The sequence below is a fragment of the Podospora bellae-mahoneyi genome, chromosome 7, assembly GCF_035222275.1.
Source record: "Podospora bellae-mahoneyi strain CBS 112042 chromosome 7, whole genome shotgun sequence".
Lineage (NCBI taxonomy): Eukaryota > Fungi > Ascomycota > Sordariomycetes > Sordariales > Podosporaceae > Podospora > Podospora bellae-mahoneyi.
In genome coordinates this window covers 1,530,604-1,556,124 of record NC_085886.1, presented here as the reverse complement: position 1 = coordinate 1,556,124, position 25,521 = coordinate 1,530,604, and the positions used below count along the sequence as shown (strand labels likewise).

At 53.6% G+C, this 25,521-nt stretch overlaps 10 protein-coding genes across 10 annotated transcripts; 5 read left to right on the top strand and 5 right to left on the bottom strand.

Annotated features, from left to right (window-relative positions):
• Window positions 1-78: 78 nt before the first annotated feature.
• On the bottom strand, window positions 79-3,381 carry PIF1 (DNA helicase). Its single transcript, XM_062882202.1, has 3 exons — window positions 1,495-3,381; window positions 1,325-1,442; window positions 79-1,270 (listed from the first exon to the last, which is right to left on the bottom strand). Exons 1-3 carry the CDS (start codon window positions 3,200-3,202, stop codon window positions 394-396), a joined length of 2,703 nt encoding a protein of 900 aa, XP_062728217.1. The 5' UTR covers window positions 3,203-3,381; the 3' UTR covers window positions 79-393.
• Window positions 3,382-3,925: 544 nt separating this feature from the next.
• Window positions 3,926-5,322, top strand: QC761_0106200 (uncharacterized protein; the record flags this gene model as incomplete). The annotated part of the gene is made up of 2 exons (XM_062873172.1): window positions 3,926-5,120; window positions 5,277-5,322. Exons 1-2 carry the CDS (start codon window positions 4,903-4,905, stop codon window positions 5,320-5,322), a joined length of 264 nt encoding a protein of 87 aa, XP_062728216.1. The 5' UTR covers window positions 3,926-4,902.
• A 154-nt stretch (window positions 5,323-5,476) lies between these two features.
• Window positions 5,477-8,470, top strand: CNH1 (Na+/H+ antiporter; the record flags this gene model as incomplete). The annotated part of the gene is made up of 2 exons (XM_062882201.1): window positions 5,477-7,639; window positions 7,694-8,470. 2 exons carry the CDS (start codon window positions 5,477-5,479, stop codon window positions 8,468-8,470), a joined length of 2,940 nt encoding a protein of 979 aa, XP_062728215.1.
• A 623-nt stretch (window positions 8,471-9,093) lies between these two features.
• Window positions 9,094-10,291, top strand: TOM22 (mitochondrial import receptor protein; the record flags this gene model as incomplete). The annotated part of the gene is made up of 2 exons (XM_062882200.1): window positions 9,094-9,181; window positions 9,271-10,291. The coding sequence occupies 2 exons, from the start codon at window positions 9,094-9,096 to the stop codon at window positions 9,672-9,674; spliced, it is 492 nt and encodes a 163-aa protein (XP_062728214.1). The 3' UTR covers window positions 9,675-10,291.
• Window positions 10,292-10,335: 44 nt separating this feature from the next.
• LIG4 (DNA ligase (ATP)) lies at window positions 10,336-13,880 on the bottom strand (the record flags this gene model as incomplete). Its single annotated transcript, XM_062882199.1, has 2 exons — window positions 13,470-13,880; window positions 10,336-13,411 (listed from the first exon to the last, which is right to left on the bottom strand). Exons 1-2 carry the CDS (start codon window positions 13,580-13,582, stop codon window positions 10,336-10,338), a joined length of 3,189 nt encoding a protein of 1,062 aa, XP_062728213.1. The 5' UTR covers window positions 13,583-13,880.
• Window positions 13,881-14,283: 403 nt separating this feature from the next.
• QC761_706460 (uncharacterized protein) lies at window positions 14,284-18,185 on the bottom strand. The gene is made up of 4 exons (XM_062882198.1): window positions 17,096-18,185; window positions 16,709-17,036; window positions 16,147-16,655; window positions 14,284-16,093 (listed from the first exon to the last, which is right to left on the bottom strand). The coding sequence occupies exons 1-4, from the start codon at window positions 17,219-17,221 to the stop codon at window positions 14,321-14,323; spliced, it is 2,736 nt and encodes a 911-aa protein (XP_062728212.1). The 5' UTR covers window positions 17,222-18,185; the 3' UTR covers window positions 14,284-14,320.
• A 361-nt stretch (window positions 18,186-18,546) lies between these two features.
• Window positions 18,547-21,539, top strand: DOT1 (Nucleosomal histone H3-Lys79 methylase). The gene is made up of 2 exons (XM_062873170.1): window positions 18,547-20,155; window positions 20,271-21,539. Exons 1-2 carry the CDS (start codon window positions 19,545-19,547, stop codon window positions 21,181-21,183), a joined length of 1,524 nt encoding a protein of 507 aa, XP_062728210.1. The 5' UTR covers window positions 18,547-19,544; the 3' UTR covers window positions 21,184-21,539.
• On the bottom strand, window positions 20,563-21,526 carry QC761_0106150 (uncharacterized protein; the record flags this gene model as incomplete). The annotated part of the gene is made up of 3 exons (XM_062873171.1): window positions 20,563-21,085; window positions 21,121-21,201; window positions 21,462-21,526. The coding sequence occupies 3 exons, from the start codon at window positions 21,524-21,526 to the stop codon at window positions 20,563-20,565; spliced, it is 669 nt and encodes a 222-aa protein (XP_062728211.1).
• A 7-nt stretch (window positions 21,540-21,546) lies between the features above and the next one.
• Window positions 21,547-22,444, bottom strand: ATG16 (autophagy protein 16, interacts with Atg12p-Atg5p; the record flags this gene model as incomplete). The annotated part of the gene is made up of 2 exons (XM_062882197.1): window positions 22,228-22,444; window positions 21,547-22,130 (listed from the first exon to the last, which is right to left on the bottom strand). Exons 1-2 carry the CDS (start codon window positions 22,310-22,312, stop codon window positions 21,547-21,549), a joined length of 669 nt encoding a protein of 222 aa, XP_062728209.1. The 5' UTR covers window positions 22,313-22,444.
• A 173-nt stretch (window positions 22,445-22,617) lies between these two features.
• Window positions 22,618-25,409, top strand: vps16 (Vacuolar protein sorting-associated protein 16; the record flags this gene model as incomplete). The annotated part of the gene is made up of 4 exons (XM_062882196.1): window positions 22,618-22,863; window positions 22,925-23,695; window positions 23,744-25,001; window positions 25,067-25,409. Exons 1-4 carry the CDS (start codon window positions 22,719-22,721, stop codon window positions 25,407-25,409), a joined length of 2,517 nt encoding a protein of 838 aa, XP_062728208.1. The 5' UTR covers window positions 22,618-22,718.
• Between the last annotated feature and the right edge of the window lie 112 nt (window positions 25,410-25,521).

Sequence of the window (25,521 nt, the reverse complement as noted above, 5' to 3'; positions counted from 1 at the left end):
TTATTCCATTAAACACCACATCTTATAGATGCCAAGCAGATAAACACACACACAAAATAGCTACTACTTTGTCTTCAGTGCCCTTCTCATAATTGATACTTCAGACTTACAAATCTCCCTTTCATACCCATAGGAGCTTCTTATTCCCCCAGGGCATCTCCCAAGTTGTCCCCGTTCCATCATCATACATCCCTCCTTCCTAATGTTACCCCCCCCCAAAAGCTGTCGAGCTGTGATGTCCTAACCCCCCCAATGGAAAAAAGACTACTCAAAATGAATACATGCCCAGACAACCTATTTATCACAATGCTTCCAAACCTCTCCCAAAAAGAAAACGCCATGCCATGCCAATCTTCTTACTCCAACCCTGACAGGCCAACCATCTTGCATAAATCACCCAAAAGAGGCCATGGCCTCTTCCTCATCCGCATCAAAATCATCATACACAGGTGCCCGCCGCTGTGTAGTAGCCGCCGGAGCAGCCGCAGGTTTCGCCAGAGCCGGTTTCGCTGGAGCAGCAACCGCCGGCTTCTGATAGGCAAAGTCGTCCAACCTCCCCGTTTTTTTCTTCACCGCCACGTCCGCTCCATACAAACTATTGTAAAAATTGATAACACGCGGATGTGCCATCACCTTGGTCTTGTTAAAGTTGAGCACCTGCAGGCCCTCCTGCGTGGTGGCACGACTGAGCGCGACGTACGCTTGCCCCTTCTCGAAAATCTTGTTCAGGTCAACCTTGACACGCTCCATGGTCTGACCCTGAGCTTTGTGAATTGAAAGGGCCCATGCCAAAATCAGGGGAAGCTGCTTCCGGGATGCCTGCACCTCTCCATTGGGAAGCTCCACCTTCCATTCTTCAGGGACGCAGAGAAGAACGCGCTGTGACCCGTCCACAGCGTGGAACCTGACTACAGGGTACTTGACAGCGTTCTTGTTGTTCTCAAGCGCACTGGTAAAAGCGCGGACTCGCTTCTTGGTGTCAGACTCATCTTCAAGACCATTGTCGATACCAAACTGATCTTCGGTGGCAAATCCTTCCACGGTCCCAAGAGATCCGTTGACTAGAGTCTCGTCCATGTTCTTGATTAACATGACTTGAGCCCCCTTCTTCAGATCGAGCGTAGGAGGTGCCATCATGTTGGAAAAGAGCTTTTCCCGAACGTTCTCGGGAAGTGTACTCTGGTCGGCAGCTTGGAAAGTGTGAGGCGACCCTTTTAGAGAGTCCAGGCGGGCTTTATTAGACCGCTCTACCTCGCTTCTGGTGGGGAACCTAAACCGAGTCGTTAACAAACTGGCCAGAGTTTCTACAAGAGGGGTGACAAACAGTTCGGTAACCTGGATGCCATCACTGAAGGTAAGAGGTCGCTTCAGGGCCTGGAAGTTTTTCACTGTCTTGTCGCTGATTTTCCCCAACCGCATTTCGTTGAGCATTTCGGCAAATCCTGTGACTCCGGTAAGCGTTTTATTCAAATCACTTTAGACAGAGCCTCTTACCAGGATCCCTTTGTCGAAACACTTCGGTTAAACCAATGGTATGGTCGATTGACAGACTCCAAGTAGCAGCATCAAAAGCAAACCTGTGCTCCCGGCCACCTTCAGGCACCGGAGGCAATTGGAAGAAATCGCCCGTAATGACCAGTTGGATACCACCCCATGGACGTCCATTGTTGCGTAGAATCCTACCAATCTGAGAAAGCTTGTCGAAAAGGTCACTGTCCACCATCGAAATCTCGTCAATGATAAGCGTCTTTGTCTTGATCCATCGATTCTTGGCCTTGGGATTCCGCCTGATCTTCTTGACCAAGGTGTTGACGTCCTCTTTGCCCAGACCGATACCCGAGAAACTGTGGAGCGTGATACCGCCAATATTGCAAGCAGCCAGGCCGGTAGACGCCGTCACAGCAAGCTTTTCTGGGTCGCGGGCGTACTTCTTTTTGAGGTCGGTGATGATGGATCGCATCAAGACCGACTTTCCTGTACCGGCCGGACCAGTGAAGAACACACTCTGGCCTTTTTCCACAACAAGATTCTTGACATGACGCTGCTCTTGGCTCAGCTGGATAGCGGCAGCCTTTGCGTTGGAAGACTTGCTTGCTTTCACATGTTGATCCACAGCATCGTGCACATCATCCCAGGATACGTCGTCAGTGACCGGCTTGCCACCGCCAGGTCCCTTCTGCTGCGTCTTGAGCTGTTTCTTCTGAGCCTTTACAGCACTGGCGGTTGCATCCCAAAAGGAAGTGGCCTTGGGCTTTGCGTCAGGGGTCGCCTCGCTGATGCCGCAGTGATCATGGGCTTCCCCATCTTCAATGGTGATGGCCTGCTCCTTCTTCCACGCCGGCGGAAGCTCTCTCTTGGGCTTTTTGACAACCTCGGGGGCCTGCTGGGCGTGGTATGGGTACTCTCGTTTCGGTGCCGGGGCTTGCGGGGCTGGCTGGGCTCGAGCTCGAGGGGGAGCAAAATGTGAAGGAGAAGAGTCGGGCCATGACGTCAAGGTGGCCTCGCTCGTCGGGATGGGCAGGTCGGATTTCTGGGGGGTACTCTTCGGTGGAGCACGGGGGATTTCTGGCAGAGCAGAGGGGGCTTCCCAATCCAAGTCGATCTCATCGCTAAAGTCGTCCTCGTCCAAGTCCCACTCATTTGTGAAGTTCTGTGGTGGCGGGGTGTCATCCGCAATGTGGATCACTTCTACCTTGTCCGCAAAAGACCCGTTTGTTGAACAGATGGATGAGAGAGTATTGGATTTGGGGTTGGTGACAGGAGGGCGGGAGATGTTGGACGATTGGCTGTTCAAAGGGTTCGTGGTACTCGAGAACTGGGATGGACGGTGTGCTGGTGGTGGTTGCTGGCTGGCTCTGAGGAACATCTCATCTACCTTAGCAGTCGACGTCGAGACTGGATTCGGACTACTCGAGGGGAATAGCTGCTTCTTGAGACTAGCATTACGAGACGAGTTCTGCGACTGCTGGTTCGCAGCGGCGGCGGTGGCCCTCTCAAACATTCCCATTGTGGCGGTTGTCGTCGGCGTCGGCTTTGTTGCTGTTGATACAGGCGTGGCTTGCGGAGGGCGAGGTTGTTGAGGGGTTAGCCGAGCCGAGTGCACATAGGCCCGAAACTTCGGGACACAACGTGCGGACAGTACGGGAATCCTCTCGAGGGTTGGGAGTGCTCGATGGAGGAGATGACTGGTAAGACCAGGCATATACAGAGCGAAGCCACTCAGGGCAAAGTCGTGTCTGAAAATCCAGGTTCAAAATGTCTGGGGCTGCTCCATTTGGGCTTGGTATTGGATGGAAGGCACGCGGATCAGCCTTTCTTTCCGGAGCGCGTCTCGCTTTGGCGCTTCGCGTCTTGGAAAAGCGCTGACTTGCAAACGCGGGGGGCTGCTCGTGCGCATGAGATCAGGGCCCGGCCCCACTTACCCAGGGGAACAATCTTGTGTGTGTGCAACAACCAACTTGTGCACTATAACCCTAACCCTTATTTCACCGGTAACCCTTGTCTTCTCAAATTGGAGTCCGAGTACACAAAGCCCAGTGTTCGTATTCTTCAAGTCCAAAGATACCAGCCTCAATGCTTCACCCTTATCATTCAGCTCCATCAGCCCCAAATCACCATTCACCATCGGTAATACGACATTCAGACCCCAACAATGGTGATAGCAAACTGAGTCAAACATGCTCTACTAGACTAGAAGCCACATGTTTCGTCTCACACCTGGATTTCTCTTACACCCATCACGGCAAGACATTCACCAATGGAAGCAATGGCTCAAGAACCGTACATACAAATTTTTTGAAACAGTGAGTGAGGGTTTGAAGTCTGAGAACGTCGGGATAATAAGATGTGGTCTGTGCATGCACCTTCATCCACATCATGGGATGTGGTTGGACAATTGGATTTTCTCCGCACCAGCCATGACCTTGTGACCTGCTTCCAGAATTCAGAATTCAACTACAACCAGTGCAGACACCGCCATTTCCGCATTTACATGCAAACCGTCTCGAAAGGCGTTCTTCTCGTGATCTTTTGCTCTGTGGTTGTTGAGCTATTCTTTGTTCTTGGCACGCAGGGAAGAGCCAAGCATGCTCAGCATTGGCAAAAGAGCTTGCCCGTGGACAAGCAAAAGCTAAGACCACTCAAGCCTTTTCTTCTGAAAGATGGTTCGTGGAACGAGGGCTGGGCATCCCTGGGCACAACTTGGCGGAAAGGGTTTCACGACGACGACGACAGAAATGCCCAGCCGTCACCGGAATTCTGCAGCTTCGGCTGCTGCTGGATGCGAATGACTTCGCCTAAATCCTGAGACATCTCACCAACCTGCTGGAATTGGAGCCCGACGCTTAGGATGCAGGTGTTTCTGTAATTGGCAACTTTCGAAATCGTCTTCCGCCTGCGGCGCCGCGGACGGAGGTCACACAGCAGTCAACGGCGGGCTATCGAGGGGGATTGAGACACTTGGTTGGTATGGGTAGGGCTGTGAGTAAGCCACTTGTGAGTTTGAATGCGCCCGAGCGAAATCTCGGATGAGAAGCAATCGACATCTGGTCCGTTGTTACACTCCGGGCTTACACCAGATCAAACTCGCTGAAGGGCATCGGGGATTCCGCTCTCTCTTTATTTATGTCCAAAACTTGGGCTCTTTTGGAGGCTGTTCAATGCTTCTATGACGCAGCTTGTGATAGCTGGGATAGACGGCATCATACACAGGGTAGCTTTTGTAGCCGATTTCCCGAAGTGTGGTTGATTTGTTGGAACCTTGAGGGCCCACCAAAAAAGAACAAACCGCCACATCCATAACCACAACCCGGCACTAGTAAGCTGCGTGGCAAGGATCCTGGTAGGCTATCCCCAAGATTTGAGCAAGTGTCGTCTGGGTTGGATAGACTATAAAGCTAAGCCATGGGTGCTTTTCGTTCTCTTCAGTTCATAAATACTTTTACCGATACCCCAAGGCGCATTGGATCGCTCTCTCAACGTTTGGTCGCCGTTTTCGACTTGATTACGCTCCTTCCAAACCTTCGATCCCTCGTCGGCCGGACCTGGACCCTCTTTCCCAGCTTCCGAGCGTGGCTATTGACTTTGAACGTGCCGCCAAGGCAACGAGGAAAAGAGGAAAAGTTCTTTTTTGTTTTCTTTTTACACCTTCTTCTGTCATCCTACTACAAGACGCCCCAGACGCGCCGGACAAGTCATCGACTCGCAAGGTTACTCGCTCTTTTGACCTAGCTCATATTTTGGCCTGTGCTTGGACGAGTCAAGTCCAATCGCCTCAGTCCTAGAAACGACGAGCAACAACCGCGTCTGTTCGGCAGCTCGTGACTTATGAACTGCTGAGGTCATTGAGTTCACCTCGCTCTCTACAACAAATTCATCAACAGCACTGCTATACAGTGGAGGTTTACATCTTCATCACCTCCGACATCACGAATTCCCGGTCGACTTTTAGCCGGTCGTCGGCTACCCGCCATTCAAGATGGTCTGGGATCACCTCTCGGTCACAGGTCCACACCTGATTTACCTCATTCTGGGAGGCTTCACCACCATTTTCATGCTATGCTCCTCCGTCATCAAGGAGCGCATGTACATTGGCGAGGCCACAGTTGCTACGCTATGCGGCATCATCTTTGGGCCTCACGTCGCCAATGTCATAAATCCTACGAAAGACTGGGATAGCGTCGATATCATCACCATCGAGTTTTCTCGAATCGTTCTGGTAGTGCAATGTTTCGCTGTGGGCGTCGAGTTGCCCAAGTTCTACATGGAAAAACACTGGAAATCCGTCACACTACTGCTTATCCCGGTCATGCTCTTCGGCTGGCTCATCACGAGTGTGTTTATCATGTGGTTGGTTCCACCATTGAACTGGATCGAAAGCCTGGTGGTGGCCGCCTGTGTCACGGCTACTGATCCAGTTCTGGCCTCGTCTGTTGTCGGCAAGGGCAAGTTCGCCAAGAGGGTGCCGAAGCATTTGAGAGATCTCCTCTCGGCAGAGTCTGGCTGCAACGACGGCATGGCCTTCCCATTTGTCTATCTGGCATTATATCTGATTCACGACAAGCTGAACGCCAAGGTGGCTCTCAAGCACTGGTTCTTGTACACCGTCTTGTATGAGTGCATCTTTGGTGCGATTTACGGTTTCATCATCGGATATATGGCCCGTCACGGCATCAAGTACGCAGAAAAGCACGATCTGATCGACAGGGAGAGCTTCTTGGTATTCTACTTCGTTTTGGCGCTGTTCGCTGCTGGCTCTGGCAGTATCCTGGGTCTCGACGATTTGCTGGTTGGCTTTGCAGCAGGTGTGGGCTTCTCAAACGATGGTTGGTTTACGCAAAAGACCGAGGACTCTCACGTCTCCAACGTTATCGATTTGCTGATCAACTTGACCTACTTCATCTACTTCGGAACCATCATTCCCTGGGAAGATTTCAACGATCACGCCATTGGACTCTACGCCTGGAGGCTGGTAGTGCTCGCCGTATTCGTCATTCTGTTCCGACGAATCCCTATCATGATGGCTCTCAAACCTATTATTCCCGACCTGAAAACGTGGCGTGAAGCGCTTTTTGCAGGCCACTTTGGCCCCATTGGTGTGGGTGCTGTTTTTGTGGCCATGCTGGCTCGGGCAGAGCTTGAATCGGAAAGTCCAGTCCCATTAACCAAGCTTCCCGATCCTGGATCGCCTCATTACGATTTGATCAGAGTTGTCTGGCCCATTGTTGCATTCCTTGTTGTTGCCTCCATCATTGTGCACGGCTCTTCGATTGCCGTGTTTACTCTGGGCAAGCATATCAACACGCTCAGCATCACCATGTCTTACACACAGGCCAACGAGGATGGGCCTACCTGGATGTCGAGGTTACCTCGCATCACATCAACATCGCGCTCTCAAGCCAGAACTATGTCTGATACAGATGGCGAAGAGCTCAAGATGCCGGATTATCCTCCAGGAACGTTGCCACCTATCGGCTACCCAAATAACTTCTTGCGTCGTGTACGGGAAGACGAAAACAACGAGAAGCAGAACGGCAGTCGTCAGAACAGTAGACCGTCGTCCAGGTCTGCGAAACGGAGGAAAAAGATGTGGGATGATGGAATTGGCCCAGGAGGACCTATCAGTCAATCAGCCATCTTCCCTCAACGCCGCACCCCGAGTGAAGGACAAACACCCCTCCCGCCCGTAGCCCAAAGCCCTGCCCAACCTCATGACGCACAACAGGACTCTATGCAGATCACGCCCGTGGACGAGCGTGCGGCGAGATCCCCCACCCCGCATGAACGACATCATCAGGCTTCTGGCGACTCTACCCGTGCTGGCTCGCCTAACATGGGCACTCCCGGAGACGAGCACCGCAATCCTATCGAAGTGTACAACGAAGGTGACAATATCATCATTGAGAACGCCGACGGCGACGTCCTGGCGGTGCATCCATCGCAGAGCGGTAACAACGTTGCGGAACATGCCAAGGACCTGAAGTCAAAGTTGGAATCCGAGGCCGGACCTTCGGGATGGAGCTACAATGCCCTGAAGCATCGGGTGGCCAACTGGCGAGAGGAAGAACTCGCCAAGAGAAAGGAGAAGGAAAAAACAACTCGGAAGGGCGAGCCGGCCCGTGCTTTCCAATATGGTACAACTGTAAGTTTACCTGCGTGATCTGACATCAAGACCAAGAGTTAACACCACTGGCAGATTATTGTTGAAAATGAAGACGGCGAGGTCGTCAAGAAGTACGATCTATCCACGCCAAAGTCTCAAGGCGATCAAGGCAAGGCAGGCCCTTCGGGAGAAGGAACACAGGGTTACTCACAGAGGCCCAATCTCAGCAGGTGGGCTAGTGCTGCGTTTGGACGATCGCAGGCTGGCGAGGCATCTGCGAAGAAGAAGACTCCGGAAGAAGAGGAAGATGAAAAGGACGACAAGCATATCCGGTTCACTGTTGGTGGAGTCGGTCGCCGCATGACGAAGGAGGATTTCCTCGTGGAGATGCAGAAGCTGGACAAGAACACACGCCGCGATGTTGTTGACAAGTCGTCGGCGTCGCAGGAACTCAAGACAGTTGCTAAGCGCGATCCCCAGCCACAGATCAAGGTCTCGGCTCCGGGTCAGCCAGGGGCGAGCAGGAAGAACTCGGCGTCTCCTGCGGCCGGGGCCAGCTCAAAGCCGCAGGCGACTTCCCCTGGGCCAGAGCGGTCGAGCGGATCTAGCGGTGGATCAAGACCATCGAGCAAGGAAGCTTCCGAGACGGAGGTGGAAAAGAAGAGGAGATTGGAAGCTTTGCGTGGTGTTCCTAGCGGCAGTCGGGCGGGTGAGGAGGTGGCTGAGACGGCAGCGGAGCGGAGGAGACGAGAGGCGGCTCTGGGAATGTCTCGTGAACCGGAAGAGAGCGACAGCGAGGATGATGATACCCCTAGAGTGCCTCCACCGAAGCCTCGCATCCGGTTCGCAGAAGGGACTGTGAACCGGTAGAGTGAATGGATAGGCTTCAGTAGCGTTTTGGCTTTTTTGTTTTTGTTTTGGCAATGCCTATACTTTTTTTGACGAGGTATTTACGGGAGATTGGGAGGGGAGGGCAAGGGGATAATCAGACAGCGGAGGTGATAAGTAGGTGGTACATAATGGTTAATAATAGTGTAGTTGATACCTTATGAGTTTAGGACATTGTGAACGAATAAATGATGACAGGAAGGCAATCAATATCAAGCCTTTAAAGAGAATCCAGATTTTCCCTCGAAGAACAAAACCGTTGCTGAGCTTCACCAGAGAAAACACAACACCCAATTGGCCGCTACCCCACATTTTCTTTGCGCAGTCCGAAATAGGCTTAGCCCATCCACTTTTCAAGCAGAGCAAGTCCGTCATATCCTTGGTGCTTTTTTGGTGCGAAAAAGAAGGTCGGCAGAGAAAGCTTTTGGTCCCGCTTCCGCCGCCCGCCTTGAATTTATTTGTTGTATTCCATCATCAACCACCACCACAGCAACAAACAACCAATCGACGGCTCTTTTGCGCAACCTTTCTTTGCGCAAACCTATAAATCGAAACACTTTTCTCTCTTTCCTACAAGGAAGGCATATAGGCCACATAAAGCCAAAATGGTCCAACTCACAGAAGTAGAGGACGAGCACTTCCAACACGCCCAGGTCGGGCCTGATGAGGACGAGGAGGATTTCACTGATACTGGTTTGTTCTTCCCCTTTCCCATTCCCTCCCCTTTCCCACTCTGCTTCCGCCCTCCCACGTGCCCTCGCTAACGCTTCGTCGTCGTCCAGACTCCGAAATCTCAACCGACTCCCACTACGACCCCACAGCCGAGACCCTCGCCGAGCGTCTCGCCGCCCTGAAAGACATCATCCCCCCGACCACCCGCTCCTGGGTGCATGCCAAATACGAGGCCACCACCTCGACCATCAAATCTGTCGTGACCTTTGCGGGGAGGTCTGCCTGGGCGCTGAGCGTGAGCGCGATACTGGTCGGTGTCCCCTGGGCTCTGGCGTACGGCGAGGACCAGCAGTTTGCGGCTATGGAGGCGGAGCAGAGGATGAGGGAGCTGGGCGGGGAGATTATGACTGCTCCTGGGCAGGAGGGCGGGAATAAGGATCCTATGCTGGGGGATGTTGCGGCTGCGGTTGGGGGTGGTGCTGGGGGGGTGCAGCAGGTTAAGGCTGCTCTTTGAGGGGTTGGGTGGGAGGGAGATGGATGAGAAATGACGACGATCGAAAATTGGAGAGGGGGGACGGGGCAAGAGGGGAGGACGGGGGTGAGGGGGGAGGTATATGGGGTGGCTACATTTGGCCAGGCTTCGCAAGATGCCCGTCTGTGACTGTCATCCGGCAGTACAGAAAGACAGGCTGTCGTGGTTTGATGACAATTTTCTCAACAACACACTCCCGCTGAGATGACTCCCACCGCCCTGGCCAGCCCCCCTTATGCTTCACCCGATTACATGTACATTATTCAAACTTCAAAAACCTCAACCCACACACACACACACACCTATCTGTATCTGTAATTTACTGCCGCGTGTTTTGATAGAGGCTTTTCTTGTTCCGAGCTTGAGAATGAGACAGGTCGAGTGATTATGGCAGAGCGATGTTTGATGATCAAATTGGGCATTTGGAAATAGCATGAAGGATGAAGAAAGGGGGTGTTGCTGGCTGAGCTAATACTATATGATGCGGATGATGTGGCTTATGTCTGGGTTTCTCATTGTTCAGCTTATACGAAAAAATCAAGCTGTGACATAGCATTGGATTAAAAGGTCTAATACTAGTTTTGCAAGAACACCATGACAAACACAAGCCCCCACCGAGACTCATTGAGGATCAGCTCCCATCTCAAGGGGCATATCCCTCTTCATCAACCAACGTCCCCTCCTTCACACAATCCTCTACCCACCTCCCCGTCACAATCCTCGGCACATGTCTCCTCGAACTAACCTCATACCTCACGCTCGCTGCCAGCTCCTTCCTCTGTTTCTCCCCACCCCCGACCACCACCACATGCGTGATCTCCTTATCATCCAGACCCCCCACCACAGTCCCGCTCCCAAACTTGACCTCATTCTGCAGCTTCACCGCCTTCAACTCCGTACTCGAAGGCCCCCTCTTCTCCTCCTCCTCCTCCTTCGCCGCAACAGGGAAGTAAACCCTACACCGTCTAAACAAGAAACTCTTCAACCCCTCCAAACCCCTCCCTCGCTCCTCCAGCTGATCCAAAAAGTGCTCAGCATCAAACTCCCCCGTCCTCTGATCATGAAACGCATCCTCCTCCTCTTTAACACCCCCTTTGATGCGCATGTCGTCAATGATATCCCTCAGCTCATCAGGGGTAACATCCCTGACATACGAATCCCCATACTGATCCGTATTCTCCGCCGCCAACTTCACCATCTCCTCCGTGGCATGAAACAAGTGCCCCTCCTCAAACGGGAGGAGATAGCCCTCTCCATTATTCTGCGCAAGGCAGTCAAAGACCCATTTGGGCTTGACAATATCCGCGTCACCGGCCCGTTTCAGCGACGCCACCCGGACGACGTTCTTCTCCGCGAGGAGGATCATGTTCCCGCCCTTGTCGACTTGCTGATGAATCCTCCCTCCATGCTCCTTGATCAACTTTTCCAGATCAGGCTTGGACATCTTGCGGGGTTTGATTGCCTCAGACAATACACAAAAGTCCAGTCCCTGGAACAGTTGCTTGTCGGACTTCCTTCTAGCCTGAGGGGGGGGAAACGCAACCTGGCTCATCGATTCGGCCTTGATATTATCCCCCCCGTCGGCGAACTCAACCGGCGCAGCATTCGGATCCGTCCCCGCGATGACCAAGTCCTTCTTCAACCTCTTTGCTGGCTTGCGCTTTCTGCTCTCCATCTCCATCGCCTTTCGCTCCTTCTCTTCTTCCTTGACTTTGTCTTTGAGAAGAACAAAATCGCTCGCGTCCATGCCCTCGTCCCACGATTTGTCCAGTCTCAGCTTACGGAACCGAGGGAAGCGTAGAGTCCAGCCCATGGCGAACTGGTCGGAGGGGCCGATGGAGGCTGCCTTGATGGAGATGACAACCGACTCACTAGGTCGGATCCATACATCTGGTTTTTCGTATTGCATTTTCCCTCCCGCGAGCTCGATGTAGTCCGTGGGCGGGTTGCTCGCTTGCCAGTCTTGCCATTTGCCCTCGGTGTGGTGTCTGATCTCGGCGTAGTCTTCTGCTTTGAGGCCGCCACCTACTTTGCAAAAGCTCAAACACTTCTCTCTGGTGAGGGCAGCGCCGGACCTGACGTGGTTCTCGCTGACACGAACGCCGCAGAGGAAGCTGGAGAGGATGCCTCCGCGACGGCCGGAGCCGAAGTAGCTGCCGATGATGACGCAATCGAGGGACTCGCCATACTCGGACATGTACTCGGGTTTGACTTTGATCCAGTCGTTGTTGCGGCTGTTGAGCTGGTAGCGAGAGCGCGGGTTCTTGAGGATGAGACCTTCCGAGGCTTCGGCGACGACTTTGCGGAGGAAGGGCTCGATGGCGTCTGGTGTTGTGGCTGATTCGTAGGGGTGAATCTCGAGACGGCGATGCTCGCCCCTGACGGCTGCCTCTAGGGCAGCGTGGCGGTCCCGGAGGGTGTAGTCCGCCAGAGGCTTCTTGTTCAGAAGAAGAATATCAAAGACCCGATACAGAGGTCGAGGCCCGTTCTGAAACGGATTCTTCTGCTGATCCAGCGCCGCCGTCTTGAGCGTGCCAAACGGCACAATCTTGTCGATTTCCGGATCCCACGTAATCATCTCTCCATCCAAAATCAACTCCCTCACCCCGTCATGAAACGCGTTCTTCAAATGCCTCGTCAACGCCGAGTTATCATCCTCCAACCCCTCCCCATACAAATACGTGTAATCCTTCGCCTTCCTGGACCAAAACGCAAACCTAAACCCTCCGGGCACCGTCTCATCCTCCTTCATATGCATCTGCATCCTCTCCCCATCCAGCTTCTCCTCAATCCAAAACTCCTTCTCCTCCTCGGTAACCCCCAGATTCTGCACCAGCTTCCCAAACCCCGTCGTCATCTGAAACTGCGCCAGTTGCGGCTGAAAACACTGCATCAAGCTCACCCCGGTTTCCTTCTGCTCCAACCTAGTCTCCGGATCCCACAACTCCCAGCAAACCCTCCTCAAACTACTCGAAACGCTAAACAACGCCTCCGCATCCGGATGCCACAGCCCCAAAAACGTCCTTTCCGTCGCGCCCACCCTCATATCCTTCAGTATAATCCTCACCAGCCACATCACCTCCTCCGCACAGCAATTCCTGTAAATATCCTCAAAAATCGGCAGCTGCTCCCCCTCCCCATTAGCCCCAGCCAACCGATCCAACAAAACATTAACCTCCCCAATCGTCCACCCCCCCGGCGTCCCCCTCATAGCCCTCTTCCCAACAACCTCCAGCACCCGTCCCGCAAAATCCCCCGCCGTTCCTGTCTGCCCCTTCGCCCCAAACCTCTGATTCCCCCCCCCACCACCCCCCGGAAGCTTCCAATGAAGCAAAGAATACCCATCCTCGCTATCCCTCCCAATCTTCATCACCCTCACCAGCATCTTCCCAATCCCGCTCTCCTTCAACCCGTACACCCCCCTGTCCCGATCCTTGTCAGGCAGGATCAGCCTCATGGCAGGGTAGAAGTCATCACCCACCTCCTTCCTCCACCGGCTCATGAACCGCTCGATGATGTGCCTTCTCTGCTCGTGGTAGTTCACCCCGCCCGTCTTCTTCTTCGCCTTTCCAAATCTTGTTTTCCCCGGGACAGCAGCAGCTGCTGCACCAGCAGTAGCAGACGACCCGGGCTTGCAGTCCATAAGCGGGTTAAACAACGACTTGTACAGCTCCGCAAACGGCAGCGTCTTGTGCGCGTTTTTCGGGCGGTGGGGGAAACTTCTCTCAACACATTAGCAAAAACATGGTTGATGTGTAGAAGGGGGAACGAACGTACTGCTGATCAACTTCCTCCAAGCTCATCCCACCCCTCCCATACTGCGCCTCGTCCTCCTCGACAGCCTCCACGTCGGGACCCTGCCGGTGATCTCGTCTTCTCTGCAACGCCATCTGTTGCAAACTTTTCTTCCAGTGTTTCTCTTGTCGATGAAGATAAAGTAAAGTGTCGATGGGCAAGATTGACCAGAAAGGGAAAAAGCGCGGTCAGTGTTAGTTGGCTGGCGCGAGCTTCACCTCCCTCCCTTGAGCCACTCCAAGTTCGGAATTGAAAGTCAAGTGCGAACTTCTTTGGACGTTGAAAGACGTCAAAACAACTCCAGATCGGAATTTCAAAGCTCTCATCATCCACTGATGTTTGATGAAAGAATCGCGAATTGAACCTCACCAGCCTCTGATCATGCATACACCTTTGTTATGAGACCCGGTCGTTGCCTGGGTCCTCCCCGAGCTAGCAACAGGCAGCAGCGCACCTATATCCCTAACCCCAAGTATCATCGACGGCATAGCTCTCAGACGTCATCATTTCCAACAGATCACAATTTCACAATACACATCATCTTAAACGACATCAAGTAAAAAAGAACTCATCGTGGTATTCATCACGCGTCAAAAGAAAAGAGCTACCGCATAGGGGATACACTACTTAAGACACATACAACCTAACCTTTCCAGCCCTCCTCATTTCCTTGGGCCAGCCCTTCGTTATTAACGCAGTCTGTCTCCTCCACAAACCAAACTAATACTCCCCATCGCAACTGCTCATTATTACTGTAACTGGGTATAAAAAAACTCGACTCCCTTTTCCGAAAAACCTGTTGCACTCCGGTAAAAAACAATTACATCACCTCCTTAAACGGCATAACCAGCGGGAGCAGTCGTGGTAGCGGCTGAGGGAAGCTGGGTCTTGTCCTTGAGGGCGCCACCATTGAGAGCGCTGCCATTAAGAGCACCACCATGGGCATAGGCGCCGCCGTTGGAGTAGGCACCGCCGTTGGAGTAGGCGCCACCATTGCCAGCATGAGCACTGCCGTTACCACCATAGGCACCGCCATTACCAGTATAGGCACCGCCGTTGCCAGCATAAGCACCGTCATTACCGGCATAAGCACCGCCATGGGCAGCAGCAGTGTCAGCCGAGGTGGTGTGCGGCTTGCGAGTGACGGTAGGGGCGGGAGGGATGTCACGGCTCTTGGAGGCGCTGCCAATCGAAAAGACAGGGCTCTCCCACTTGTCACCTTTGCGGGCAAGCTCCTTGTACTCGGTGGCCTTGGAGCTGATGCCGCCAGGAAGGTGGATGTTGGGGAACATGCTGTCCTCCTTGGTGATGGCGTAGTTGACCTTCTTGTCAGCCGCAACGGCTTCAGCCTTCTGCTTGCCCTGCAGAATCTGCTTCTGGGCCGCAGTGACGTAGCGGTTGTAAATGTTGGGAACATTCTCGGGATCCTCACGGGCCTGATCCATGGCACGGTCGGCCTCCTGCTTGATCTGGAAGAGAATTCGATCCAGCTTGACCGCCTGGTCCTTGATGGCCTTCTCCAAAGCCTTCTGCAGACCAGGGCGGAGGACCTTGAGCATGATGGGCTTGAAGAGGCCGAACAGAAGTTTGTGGTTAGACTTGGACAGCTTGATGTGCAGGTTCTTGACATCAACATCCACCTTGTCAATCTTGAAAAAGTTCTGCGAATCCCGCTCGTCGGGGGTAGCCATCTTCATACGAAAGCTGAACCCATCGCCGGCGAGCAGGATGTTAGCCACACCAGTGTCGGTGAGAGAGGGGAAGCCCTGCTTGCGCTTGATGTAGTAGCTGACATCGCGCAAATCCATCTGGACCCCGGCAACCTTGATATCGATCGAGTGCTTGCTCTTGTTGCTCAAATTCTTGCGCCCAAACCGCATATAGTTCTCACTAGCAATTTCGAGAATGTTGGGCATGAAGTTGTCGCTCTCAAGAACAAGGTTTTCGATGACCGCATCAATCTGATGGTCAGAGTACTCTATGCGTGGCACAGGGATATATGCGATCTTCTCAAACATGGCTGGGAGGATGACATCGGTAAGATCCTTGACCAGATGGGGCTTGAAGGTAGGCTTGCCATTCTCATCATTGCCGAGCTCGGTGAAGAGCTTGGTCAACGAGTTGGCGAAAGCCTTGTTCTGGGGATCCTGATCAAACTGGTCACCCAAGAACTTGATCTCATCGACAATGCGATCGGTGTGGACGCGGTACTTGGTGCGGAGAAGGTAGTTGCCCTGGTCGTAGAGGGCGTTCCACTGAACGTTGGAATCGTCGTCGAGGATGTAGCCTTGCTCCTGGAGGCAGCGGCGGATGTAGACGTTCAAGGACCTGAACCAGCCCTTGAGCTCAGGATCCCGGTCGGCGTCCTCATAGATGGCATTGATCGAGGCCCAAAGGTCGTCAGTGGAAGTGCCGTTGGCAAAGCGCTCGATCAAAGTCTTGAGGTCGCCCTCGGCCTGGGCCAAACCAGTGCGGGTCTCCTTGACAGTACCAGTGCCGCCCTTGGCCAACCGGTTGGCATGATCACCGTACATTTCAGCAAGGTTCAACAAGGTGGTGATGGCGGCGTGATAATCGGGATGCTGCTGGCACTCCAGAACCATTTTCTGCAGACAATGTTAGAACGGAAGAAACAAATATGGTGTTCAACAGGACTTACCTTGAGACGCCAGATGGTCTGCTCGCGGCGCTCCTGGGGCATCTTCTTGGAGAAGTAATCCTTAGTACGGGCACGATACTCGTCCTTCTTCGCCTTGGCCTTGTCCTTGGCCTCCTGGTCAAGGTTGGCATCGAGCTGGCGCTTTGCGGCATTAGCGGCGGCCTGGGCACCACCGACAGCATTGATGCCGGTTGATCCGCCATGAGCCTGCTCGCGAGCCGCAGTGCCAGCCAAATCTCTGGGGTCAGAGGATCCAGTGGGATGGGCAGTGGAGGTGCCCTCGGCAGCAACAGCCTTCGCATCCTCCTTGGGATTACCCTTGTAGTAGCTGCCCAACTTGTTCTTCATCTCCTCCTTGCCTTGCTTGAAATCGGGGGCCTCGTGCCAGGTGTTGTCCGCAGCCGGAGTGTCGATCTGGTTAAGATCCTCATGTGAAGGCTTAACGCGGGCAGCCGCATTGGTGGCGGCGTCACCAGCCATATCGCGGAGAAGGATAGTAGCGTCCTTGACTGGGCATGAGTTAGCATGGTGACTGGTCCCTTCCAGAAGAAAGACAACTTACGAAGCTTGCGGAACTGGCCATTGGTGATGATCAGGGTTCCGAGAGTACGGAAACCCTCAAGAGCCTGGTTACCATGTTGCTGCGCCGTGTCCTTGTCAACGGGAGCACCAGGAACATTGACGGTTTTGGGGTCGAATTGCTGTGTTTGCCAGATGAAATCCTGAAGCAGGTTGCCCTCGTTCTTGGACAGAAGGAGGTTTTTTGCTTGCTTCACCACTTCTCTGAAATCAGCAACGAGCGCCTTTCCTTCGCCAGACAACTTGGATGAGGGGTTCGAGAGCGCCTTAGACTCGAGGAAGCTGCTCAGGGCGACATCGATTTGGTCGTTCTGGAGGCATTGTTAGAGACAGAGGCAAACGAGAGATTGTTGCTGAGAAGCAAACATACCGATGGCACCTTGCCATTCTGGAAGGCACTGCCAATACCGTAGAACTGAAGCTTGCGGTTGACATCGGCCTCCTTCTCCTTAGTGTTGGTTGGTCTGTTGACCTTCGCTGCGCCGTTGGTAGCCATGACGGTTGGATCTGGGGGCTGGCTGATAGGAAACAGGGTATCACTAGTAGAGTCCTGGGGGTATCTCAACAAAAAAAAAAAAAACGACAACTAAACTGTGGGCGGGGTATCGGGGTATCGAATGCTGCGAGTCGTGTGTCTCGAGGTAAAGTGGAATATGCAGACAAGGTCTGGGAAGTAACGAGGTTTTAGAGGATGACCGGTGTATGATCACGGGTGACGGTGGGAGGCCGTTTAATACCAGTAAGCAAGAAAAGAGAGGACAAGACCAGGAGGGACCAAGAAGTGACGTTGCAGCGTGGGGAGCACTTGTGAAATGGTTTGAATGCGTCATACCAAAAGGAAGGAGAGAGATACAGACGGCTTCCTTGATCCTGCTTGAATCGTCGAGCCACAGCCAGTCACCCAGTTTGACTTGTCCTTTCCCTCAATGGGGCATAGAGCAAATAGCCAGCAGCTGCAACCCTTACACGACACGGCACCACGAGCATGCAGCTCACAGAGGAGAGAGTGAGAGACACTGCCATGAAGCTGGCAGATCACCGGCAGGGATTCTGGCCCAGCATGGATTCGAGCTCTTCCCGCGATTCAATGCATGCGTCACAGCTCCAGCTTCGGGCCATGGCTGTTGTCATCCCAAACAAAGCTCTCCAGATCCCACCGCCCTAATTCGATGGCCCTGAACCACCTAGCCGATTCTGAGCTCATCTTGGCGGCCGGTTCCCATAAAACGAATCGGTTTCCCGCGTGCCGACCGCCGTGTGAGGTGTGGAACATGTCTGCCATCTACCCATTGTGACTGCTTCAGATCTGCAATGCGACTGTTAGGCTTGTGAATATTCCTCGGTGGAGATGGCGAGCATTCAGGGATTTTGATGACAGCTCTCCTCCTCCACACACACGTGTGTAAAAACCACCTCCAGAATCCACTGCGGACAAACACCCCGGAAATGGGGAGATTGACGTAACGGTTGGGCTTTGAAGCACAAAGCAACAGTCTCGCGACGTTGTGGCTGCAAACGAAGGACGTTGCGATCCATGACGTCATAGATATGGGCCTTGGCATTGCACCAATCTCTTGACAGCGTTGACAGCCACTACCATCACCTTTTGCTGTTGTACAAGATCCCAGTTTCTGCTGGCCACGAATTTCCACCTTCAAGCTAATTTGCCTGAGCTTCAAGAGCTAGAGGCGTGGGCAGCCGCTTGTTCTCGTCGCCTGACGAGACAATTTCTCCCCTCACCCCCTGCCCCGAGCATGCACTTCAAGCTTCCCAATCACGAGCGAATGTCCTTTGTTGGATTCCCTCAATTTCGATCGGATAAATCTTCACAGACCGGTAGATCAGTGATCCCAACCAGCTGGATACAGTAGAACGGACCAGAACAATCTTTTTTACACGTGAGCATGTGATTCGTGTCACGTCTATTCAGCTTCAATTGCTTCGAGGGCCGTTGAGATGCTCTATCTCACTCTTCAGAGTACCAAGGGGCCTCCAGTGTGGTGATCTGAGAAGCAGACAGATGGTCATCTCCATGAGAGTCCGTCGTAAGCTCCGTGGTGATACACAGGGTCCTCACACTGAGACCATAGCAGGCTCGTGTGGCTCGTGTGTGAGACTTTGTACAATCAGCATGCCTCAAAACTGCAGTGCTGTACTCTGAGATAATACAAGGAGGCCAACCGTCCACTTACACAGGAATCTGAGGTTGTATCCGTATCGGTGCTCCTTATCGGACGATATCGTCTTATCTCGTTATCGCCTGCCCCACTCGCATCTGTCCCGCCAAGTCGAGTCACATGACTTCGAGAAATGGCACCACAGTGCAGGGTCGCTAGCGGGGCCTTTCTGCGAGCCGGCAGCTGCCAAAGCCGCCTTGCCTTGACGCTCAGCGGGGAGAAAATGAGCGCTGCCGCCTCACCGAGCTGAAATCCTCCCACACCTGTCTCACCACCACCGCAACCCACGTCCAGCAACGACCCCTCTCCTGACTATACGGTACCACAAGACGACTATACTCTTGGCGGACACTCTTCATATAGCCCAGCTACCTAAGACGTCTTCACAGCGGTCTTTCCTACTTGCGACAGCGATATTCTCGTCGCGCCAGCGCCACGCGTCGTCGCTCCCGTTCCGTTCCCAGATCCCATTCCATACAGCTTCCCCTGCGATCCCCTCCAACCACCACTCTACGCCCAACCCTCCTCCCCCTACTCTTGGTCAAAACCGCCCTCATATACCCCCTGCTTCTCCACTTTACCAACAAACCCCCCCCCCCTCCCCCCGCCCCCGAAGCCTCACCAGCGTGTCCCACCCCGAAGATGAGTATCTTCAACCAAAAATCAAAATTCAAAGTAAAAACCGAAGTCCGCGCCGTAAAGAAGACCCTCCCCGAAAAACCCAAGCCAAAACCTACCTCCGCCCCCCCCTCCACCTCCCGAATCCCCTCCTCCTCGGTGCGCGCATCCCCCTCCACAACCTCAACACCTCGCGCATCCCCCCTCCCGCCCTCCGCCCGCAAGTCCCAAAATGGCTCCTCCCGCTACCTCGACCCATCCTCCGCCCTGAAAGCCCCTTCCTCCTCTACATCCAGCAACAGCCGAAAGCGACCTCGAGCCAGCCACTCCCCCGCCTCCCCGTCCTTCGACTCAGACTCCGATTCTGACTCCGCCTCCGACGACGACTGGCAAGACCAGCTCGACCCACGAAAGCGCCTCAAGCGTCTCGAACAGCTGCGACGACATGACCCCAACCGCCGGGTCCGCCACCCAAAGATGTGGAAGGGCGACAGGGAGTCCGAAGGCGAGTTGCTGCCAATAATTCACGCCGTCGAAGTCGCCAGCCTCAGCGAAAAGTGCCAACCGGTTATGGGACTGTCAAGAGATGAGGTAGGCGTCCGGTTACGCTACCCGGGCTCGAACCACAGGGAGAAGTACGCTTGTTCTATATTAATATCTACCTTCTACAACTGCCATCTTTTGTTCTCGACAAAGGTGCAAGTCTATATACGCGCATTGAAAAAAGCTAACAGTCCACCTCTTCCACAGATACGAACTGGTAAAAGGTAAAGACAAGATCGAAGGCGCTCAAGACATCCTGACCGTTGTCCGCCACGTCGCATCCATCTACCTCTCCGAAGAGGAAGCCCGCCCGTTTCTAGACCAAAACTCCGGCATATACCGCCGGTTAGAACGCTGCAAAAACCTAAACGACGGCAAGGGTTTCAAAGAAGCGCTCAAAGAATATAGCGAAAGTCTGTTCGCCCTCCAGCGCAAAGGTGTGATCGTCAAGAACCTAGAAAACATGCGAGGAGTCCCGCAGGAACTCGTCGCCTTCATCCTAGACCAGGTATACGACCGCACCGTTGCCCCCAAAGTCGAGCTCCTCGCCAAGTACGAAAACGGCACCGACAATGTCTACGGCGAGCTCCTCCACCCCTTCATCTCGGACATTTTCGAGCGCACCCAACTGACCTCGGACATGGTTTTTGTCGATTTGGGATCCGGCGTTGGCAACGTCGTGCTCCAAGCAGCCCTTGAAATAGGCTGCGAAAGTTGGGGGTGCGAAATGATGGAAAACGCCTGCAACCTCGCCGACGCGCAGAAAAAGGAATTCGCCGCCCGCTGCCGGCTGTGGGGGGTAGCGCCCGGAAAGGTCTACCTCGAGAGGGGCGATTTCCGTAAGAACGAACCGATACTCGAGTCCCTTAAGCGGGCCGACGTGGTGCTGGTGAATAATCAGGCCTTCACCTCGCAGCTCAACGACAACCTCGTCAACATGTTTCTCGACCTCAAGATTGGATGCAAGATTGTGTCGCTCAAGACGTTTGTGCACGACAACAAGCTGGCTGAGAACGATGTCGCTTCGTCGATCTTGGATGTGGAGCATTTGACGTACCCGGAGGAGTACGTCAGCTGGACGGGGGCGGCGGGGACGTATTGTATTTCGACGAGGAAGTAATTTTCCTGTCTAAGTTTTCTTTGTTTCTGTTAGGACAAGGAGCGTTTTTGTTTTTTGAAGACGTTGAGCGTTTCTGAAAAGCGCGGTGCTAGGATGGAAATGGAGGACGGTTATATGGTCTGTTTGTTGGGTTTAGGTTGAAAGCGTTGAATACTTTGCACGAGTATAGCTTGTCAGGATTGTTTTCATGTATAAAAAGGGAGGAGGGAAAGAGAGGAAGTGGAAAAGAAGAGAAGGAATAGCGCGAGCGACTGAAACCGCATGTATAGCATACGTACCTTTTCTGTTCAGATATCCCCATACATTTCACAAGTATACCAGTGAATATGGCTGATGCCAACATTGCTTTGCCGCCGCGCAAAATCACCTCTTCTGTTTTGTTGAAGAAGAAGGTTTGTCATGCTCCAGATTCATCGCCTCGGTCTCCTGCTCCACGCGCGCCATATACCGGCTCAGGAGGTGGTTATACTCGGCCTCTCTCTTTGCGCGCTGCTTTTCCACCTGGTCGAGCTGCATGTTTAACACGGCGAGCTCATCTTGGACGTCGGCGACGAGCTTGTTTTTCGCGCGGAGTTCTTCTTCTCGGTCACGGAGTTTGCGGGATAGTGTCCGGACTTGGGCGGTCAGGTCTGCGAGGGCTTTGGAATCGGAGGTGGTTTTTGCGCGGAGGCGGGCGAGCTCATCGTCGGATTTTGCGAGGCGGGATTGGAATTGGGATTTGGAGCGGAGGGCTTCGGTTAGGTCGAGGCGGAGGCGGGTAATGGTTGCGTTGGTATCGTCGGAAGAGGGGGAGGAGTTTGGAGGGGGGGTGGTGGTGGTGGTTTTGCGGGAGGACGAAGGAGGGGGTTGTTGTTGTTGTTGTTGTTGTTGTTGTTGTTGTTGGAGTTGAGATTGGAGGAGGGCTTTTTCGGCTTCGAGGGTGGAGAGGCGGTCACAGAGTTGGGAGTCTGAGAGAGAAGGAGGGAGGTTAGTTGGGAGGGGAGGGGAGAGGAGGTGGTGATAGCGGGGTGGGTGTTGTCGGTCTTGTGGGTGGATAAAACTGACATGCTGCGATTAGCTCCCGGTTGACGGGATGTTGCTTCTCGGCATCCTTGACTCCGCTGATGTATTCTGTTCGCCAGTTTTGCATAGTTGGGGGATGGGATGATAGATGGAAGGAAGTATTACCCCACAAAGACAAGAATGAAGAGAAACAAGTTTAAAGCAACGGAAAGCAAGATGCCCGAGAGTTTAAAGTCGGGCAACAATGCAGTGACAGTTAAACGACGTGAGCTGGTGAGCTTACAGCTGGAACCCCGCCATTGTGGCAGGGGTTTTGTCAAGCTTGGGGGTTGGGGTTGCCTCATTTGCCCAAACGGCAGGAGGCGCACAGTGTGGATTTTGGGGTCAGCCGAGCCAGCTCACAGTTGGAGCCTGGGCGGGCTGGCGGCGTCACGGCCGGTGAGATCCCCGAGCTTCAGTGAGCTGCTGGGATACCCGCACTATCCATCACCAAACAACATCCACAGAGACCAAATATGGGGAGATGACAAAAGATGGACGTCGCTCATCCAACTGCAGGCTGGGAACAGCTTGGCCCGTCTTTTTACCGCAAGGTTCAGCTGTATACCCAGGTTTTTGATCAGGATCTGGACCTTGACAACTACATCGTCGCTGGTGCACCTTATAGCGGTGCTATAGGTGAGTGTGGATGCAACCCGCGTTTCCCCGGTTTCCGTTCATTGATGTTGACACCCGACAGCTTTATATCGTGATGAAGGCAAACTGGTAGCTTACCAGCCCACAAGAACATCCAAACCAAGCATCGACCTCTACAGCTGCGCTGGGGGTGAGCCCATACTCTCTATCCCATGGGACAGCGGCTCTATCAAGGGCCTTGGCTGGTCTGAGGATGAGAAGTTGCTGGTCGTCACCGCCGACGGTACTGTGAGATGTTACTTTGATTTACAGGGAGAGTTTACACAGTTCTCTCTGGGAAATGGTGCTGAGGATTCGGGTGTCAAGTCATGCCGATTCTATGCCCATGGGCTGGTTGCGCTATTGAACAACAACTCTCTCGTCTCGGTCTCATCATATAGCGAGCCTCGGCCGAAGCTTCTTGCACCACCTCCCGAGGGAGAGGTTCACTCGTGGAGTCTTATACCGCCGTCATATACCAACTCTCGGTCTGTCGAAGTTCTGTTGAGCATTGGCCAAACTATCTATGTTTCCGATGCCACAGCTTGTGAAGATCGAGGCCTGGATCAAGGACCCTTCACTCATATCACTGTATCGCCAAACGGAAAGTTTGTCGCCTTATACACCAAGACCGGCAGAGTATACGTTATCAACAGCACTTTTGAGGAGAACCTGAGCGAGCATGACTCCAAATCCAAGATCCCACCAAAATACGTCGAGTGGTGTGGTAAAGACGCTGTTGTCATCGCTTGGGAAGACGAGGTCCATCTCGTTGGCCCATATGGGTCATCGGCCAAGTTCTATTACGACAGTGGCCGTGTCCATCTGTTACCTGGTGAGTAGCCTTAAAGATCAGCCCTCATCGTATGCTAATGAATGACAGACTATGATGGTGTAAGGATCGTTGCCAATGATAGATGTGATTTCCTTCAAAAAGTGCCAGAGGACACGGAAGAGGTGTTCAAACTGGGCTCAGACTCGCCGGCATCCATCCTCCTAGATGCCGTCGAGGAGCTCGAAATGCAGTCCCCAAAGGCCGACGACAACGTCCAGCTCATACGTCCTCACCTTGTCGAAGCAGTGGACAAATGCGTCAACGCTGCCGGTCAAGAATTCAGTGAACATTGGCAAAAGCAACTCCTCAAAGCCGCTTCTTTTGGCAAATCCGTTCTTGATATCTACAACAGCGACGACTTTGTCGACATGTGCGAGACCCTCCGCGTTCTCAATGCTGTACGCAACTACAAAATCGGCCTCCCCTTGTCCTACGAACAATACCAACGCCTCTCGCCCTCGGGACTCATCACCCGTCTCCTCAACCGCCATGAATACCTTCTCGCTCTCCGCATAGCATCCTACCTCCGCCTCCCCACCGACAAAATCTACGTCCACTGGGCGTCAGCCAAAGTCCGCCTCGGCTCCGAAGATGACGACACTGCCTGCCGCAAAATAGTCGAAAAGCTCTCCGGCAAACCGGGCATCTCGTTCGAAGCCATCGCCAGAGCCGCCTACGAAGAGGGAAGGGGTCGTCTAGCTACCGAACTGCTTAACCACGAGCCCCGAGCAGGTAGACAAGTCCCTCTACTTCTCTCCATGGAAGAAGACGAGCTCGCCCTAGACAAAGCAATCGAATCAGGCGACACAGACCTCATCTACTTTGTCCTCCACCAACTCCGCCGCAAACTCCCCCTCGCGTCGTTTTTCCGCGTGATCAACTCCCGCCCTACCGCCACTGCCCTGGTTGAAGCAGCTGCTCACGAGGGAGACGGTGACGGCCACGAGGACACAGCCATGCTGAAAGACCTCTACTATCAAGACGATCGTCGTATCGACGGCGCGGCGGTGTTTGTGAGGGAGGCGCTACGTCAACCGGAGAGCAGGACCGCGGGTGATAAGTTGGCCTTGGCGTCGAAGTTGCTGGCTGATAACCCCAAGGAGAACGTATTCGAGATCGGTGCGGTGAGGGAAGCGAATTTGCTGCTGAGAATGCAAGAGGGGTTCGACCGTGACCTGGGTGATAACTTTACGGGCTTGAGCGTAAACCAGACAATGTTCAAGCTCTACCGGTTGGGGTACAGTGGCAGGGCGAAGAAGATACAGGGGGAGTTCAAAGTGCCGGAAAAGGTGGCGTGGTGGGTTAGGTATGTGTTTCTCCCCTCTTTTTCCCGCTGTTCATCTGCAGATACTAACACCAGGGTAACAATAGACTTCAGGCCCTGGTAGCAAAAAGAGACTGGAACGAGATTGAGGAGATTTCTAAACAGCGAAAGAGCCCGATTGGGTGGGAGCCGTTCTTCAACCAGTGCCTCCAGGCGGGCAACCCCAGGCTGGCGGCGGTTTTTGTGCCAAAGTGCACGGGGTTGGAGCAGGGGGCTACGATTACCATGTATGAGAAGTGCGGGATGAGGGTCAGGGCGGCGGAGGAGGCGGTCAAGTTGAAGGATGGGGACGCGTGGTTGAGGTTGCTGGAGGCGGCGGGACGGGGGACAAACGAGGGGAGGGAGATTGAGCGGGTTGGGGGGCAAGTTTTTGGTGGGAGGGGGAGGTAAAGGATAAGGGGTTAGATTTGAGTATTTGAATACCCCGTAGGAGGAAATGTTGTTTTCGTTGTGTCAACACTTAGAAAGTGAAGGCTTTTTGTAGAAATTCCAAGAAGCTGCT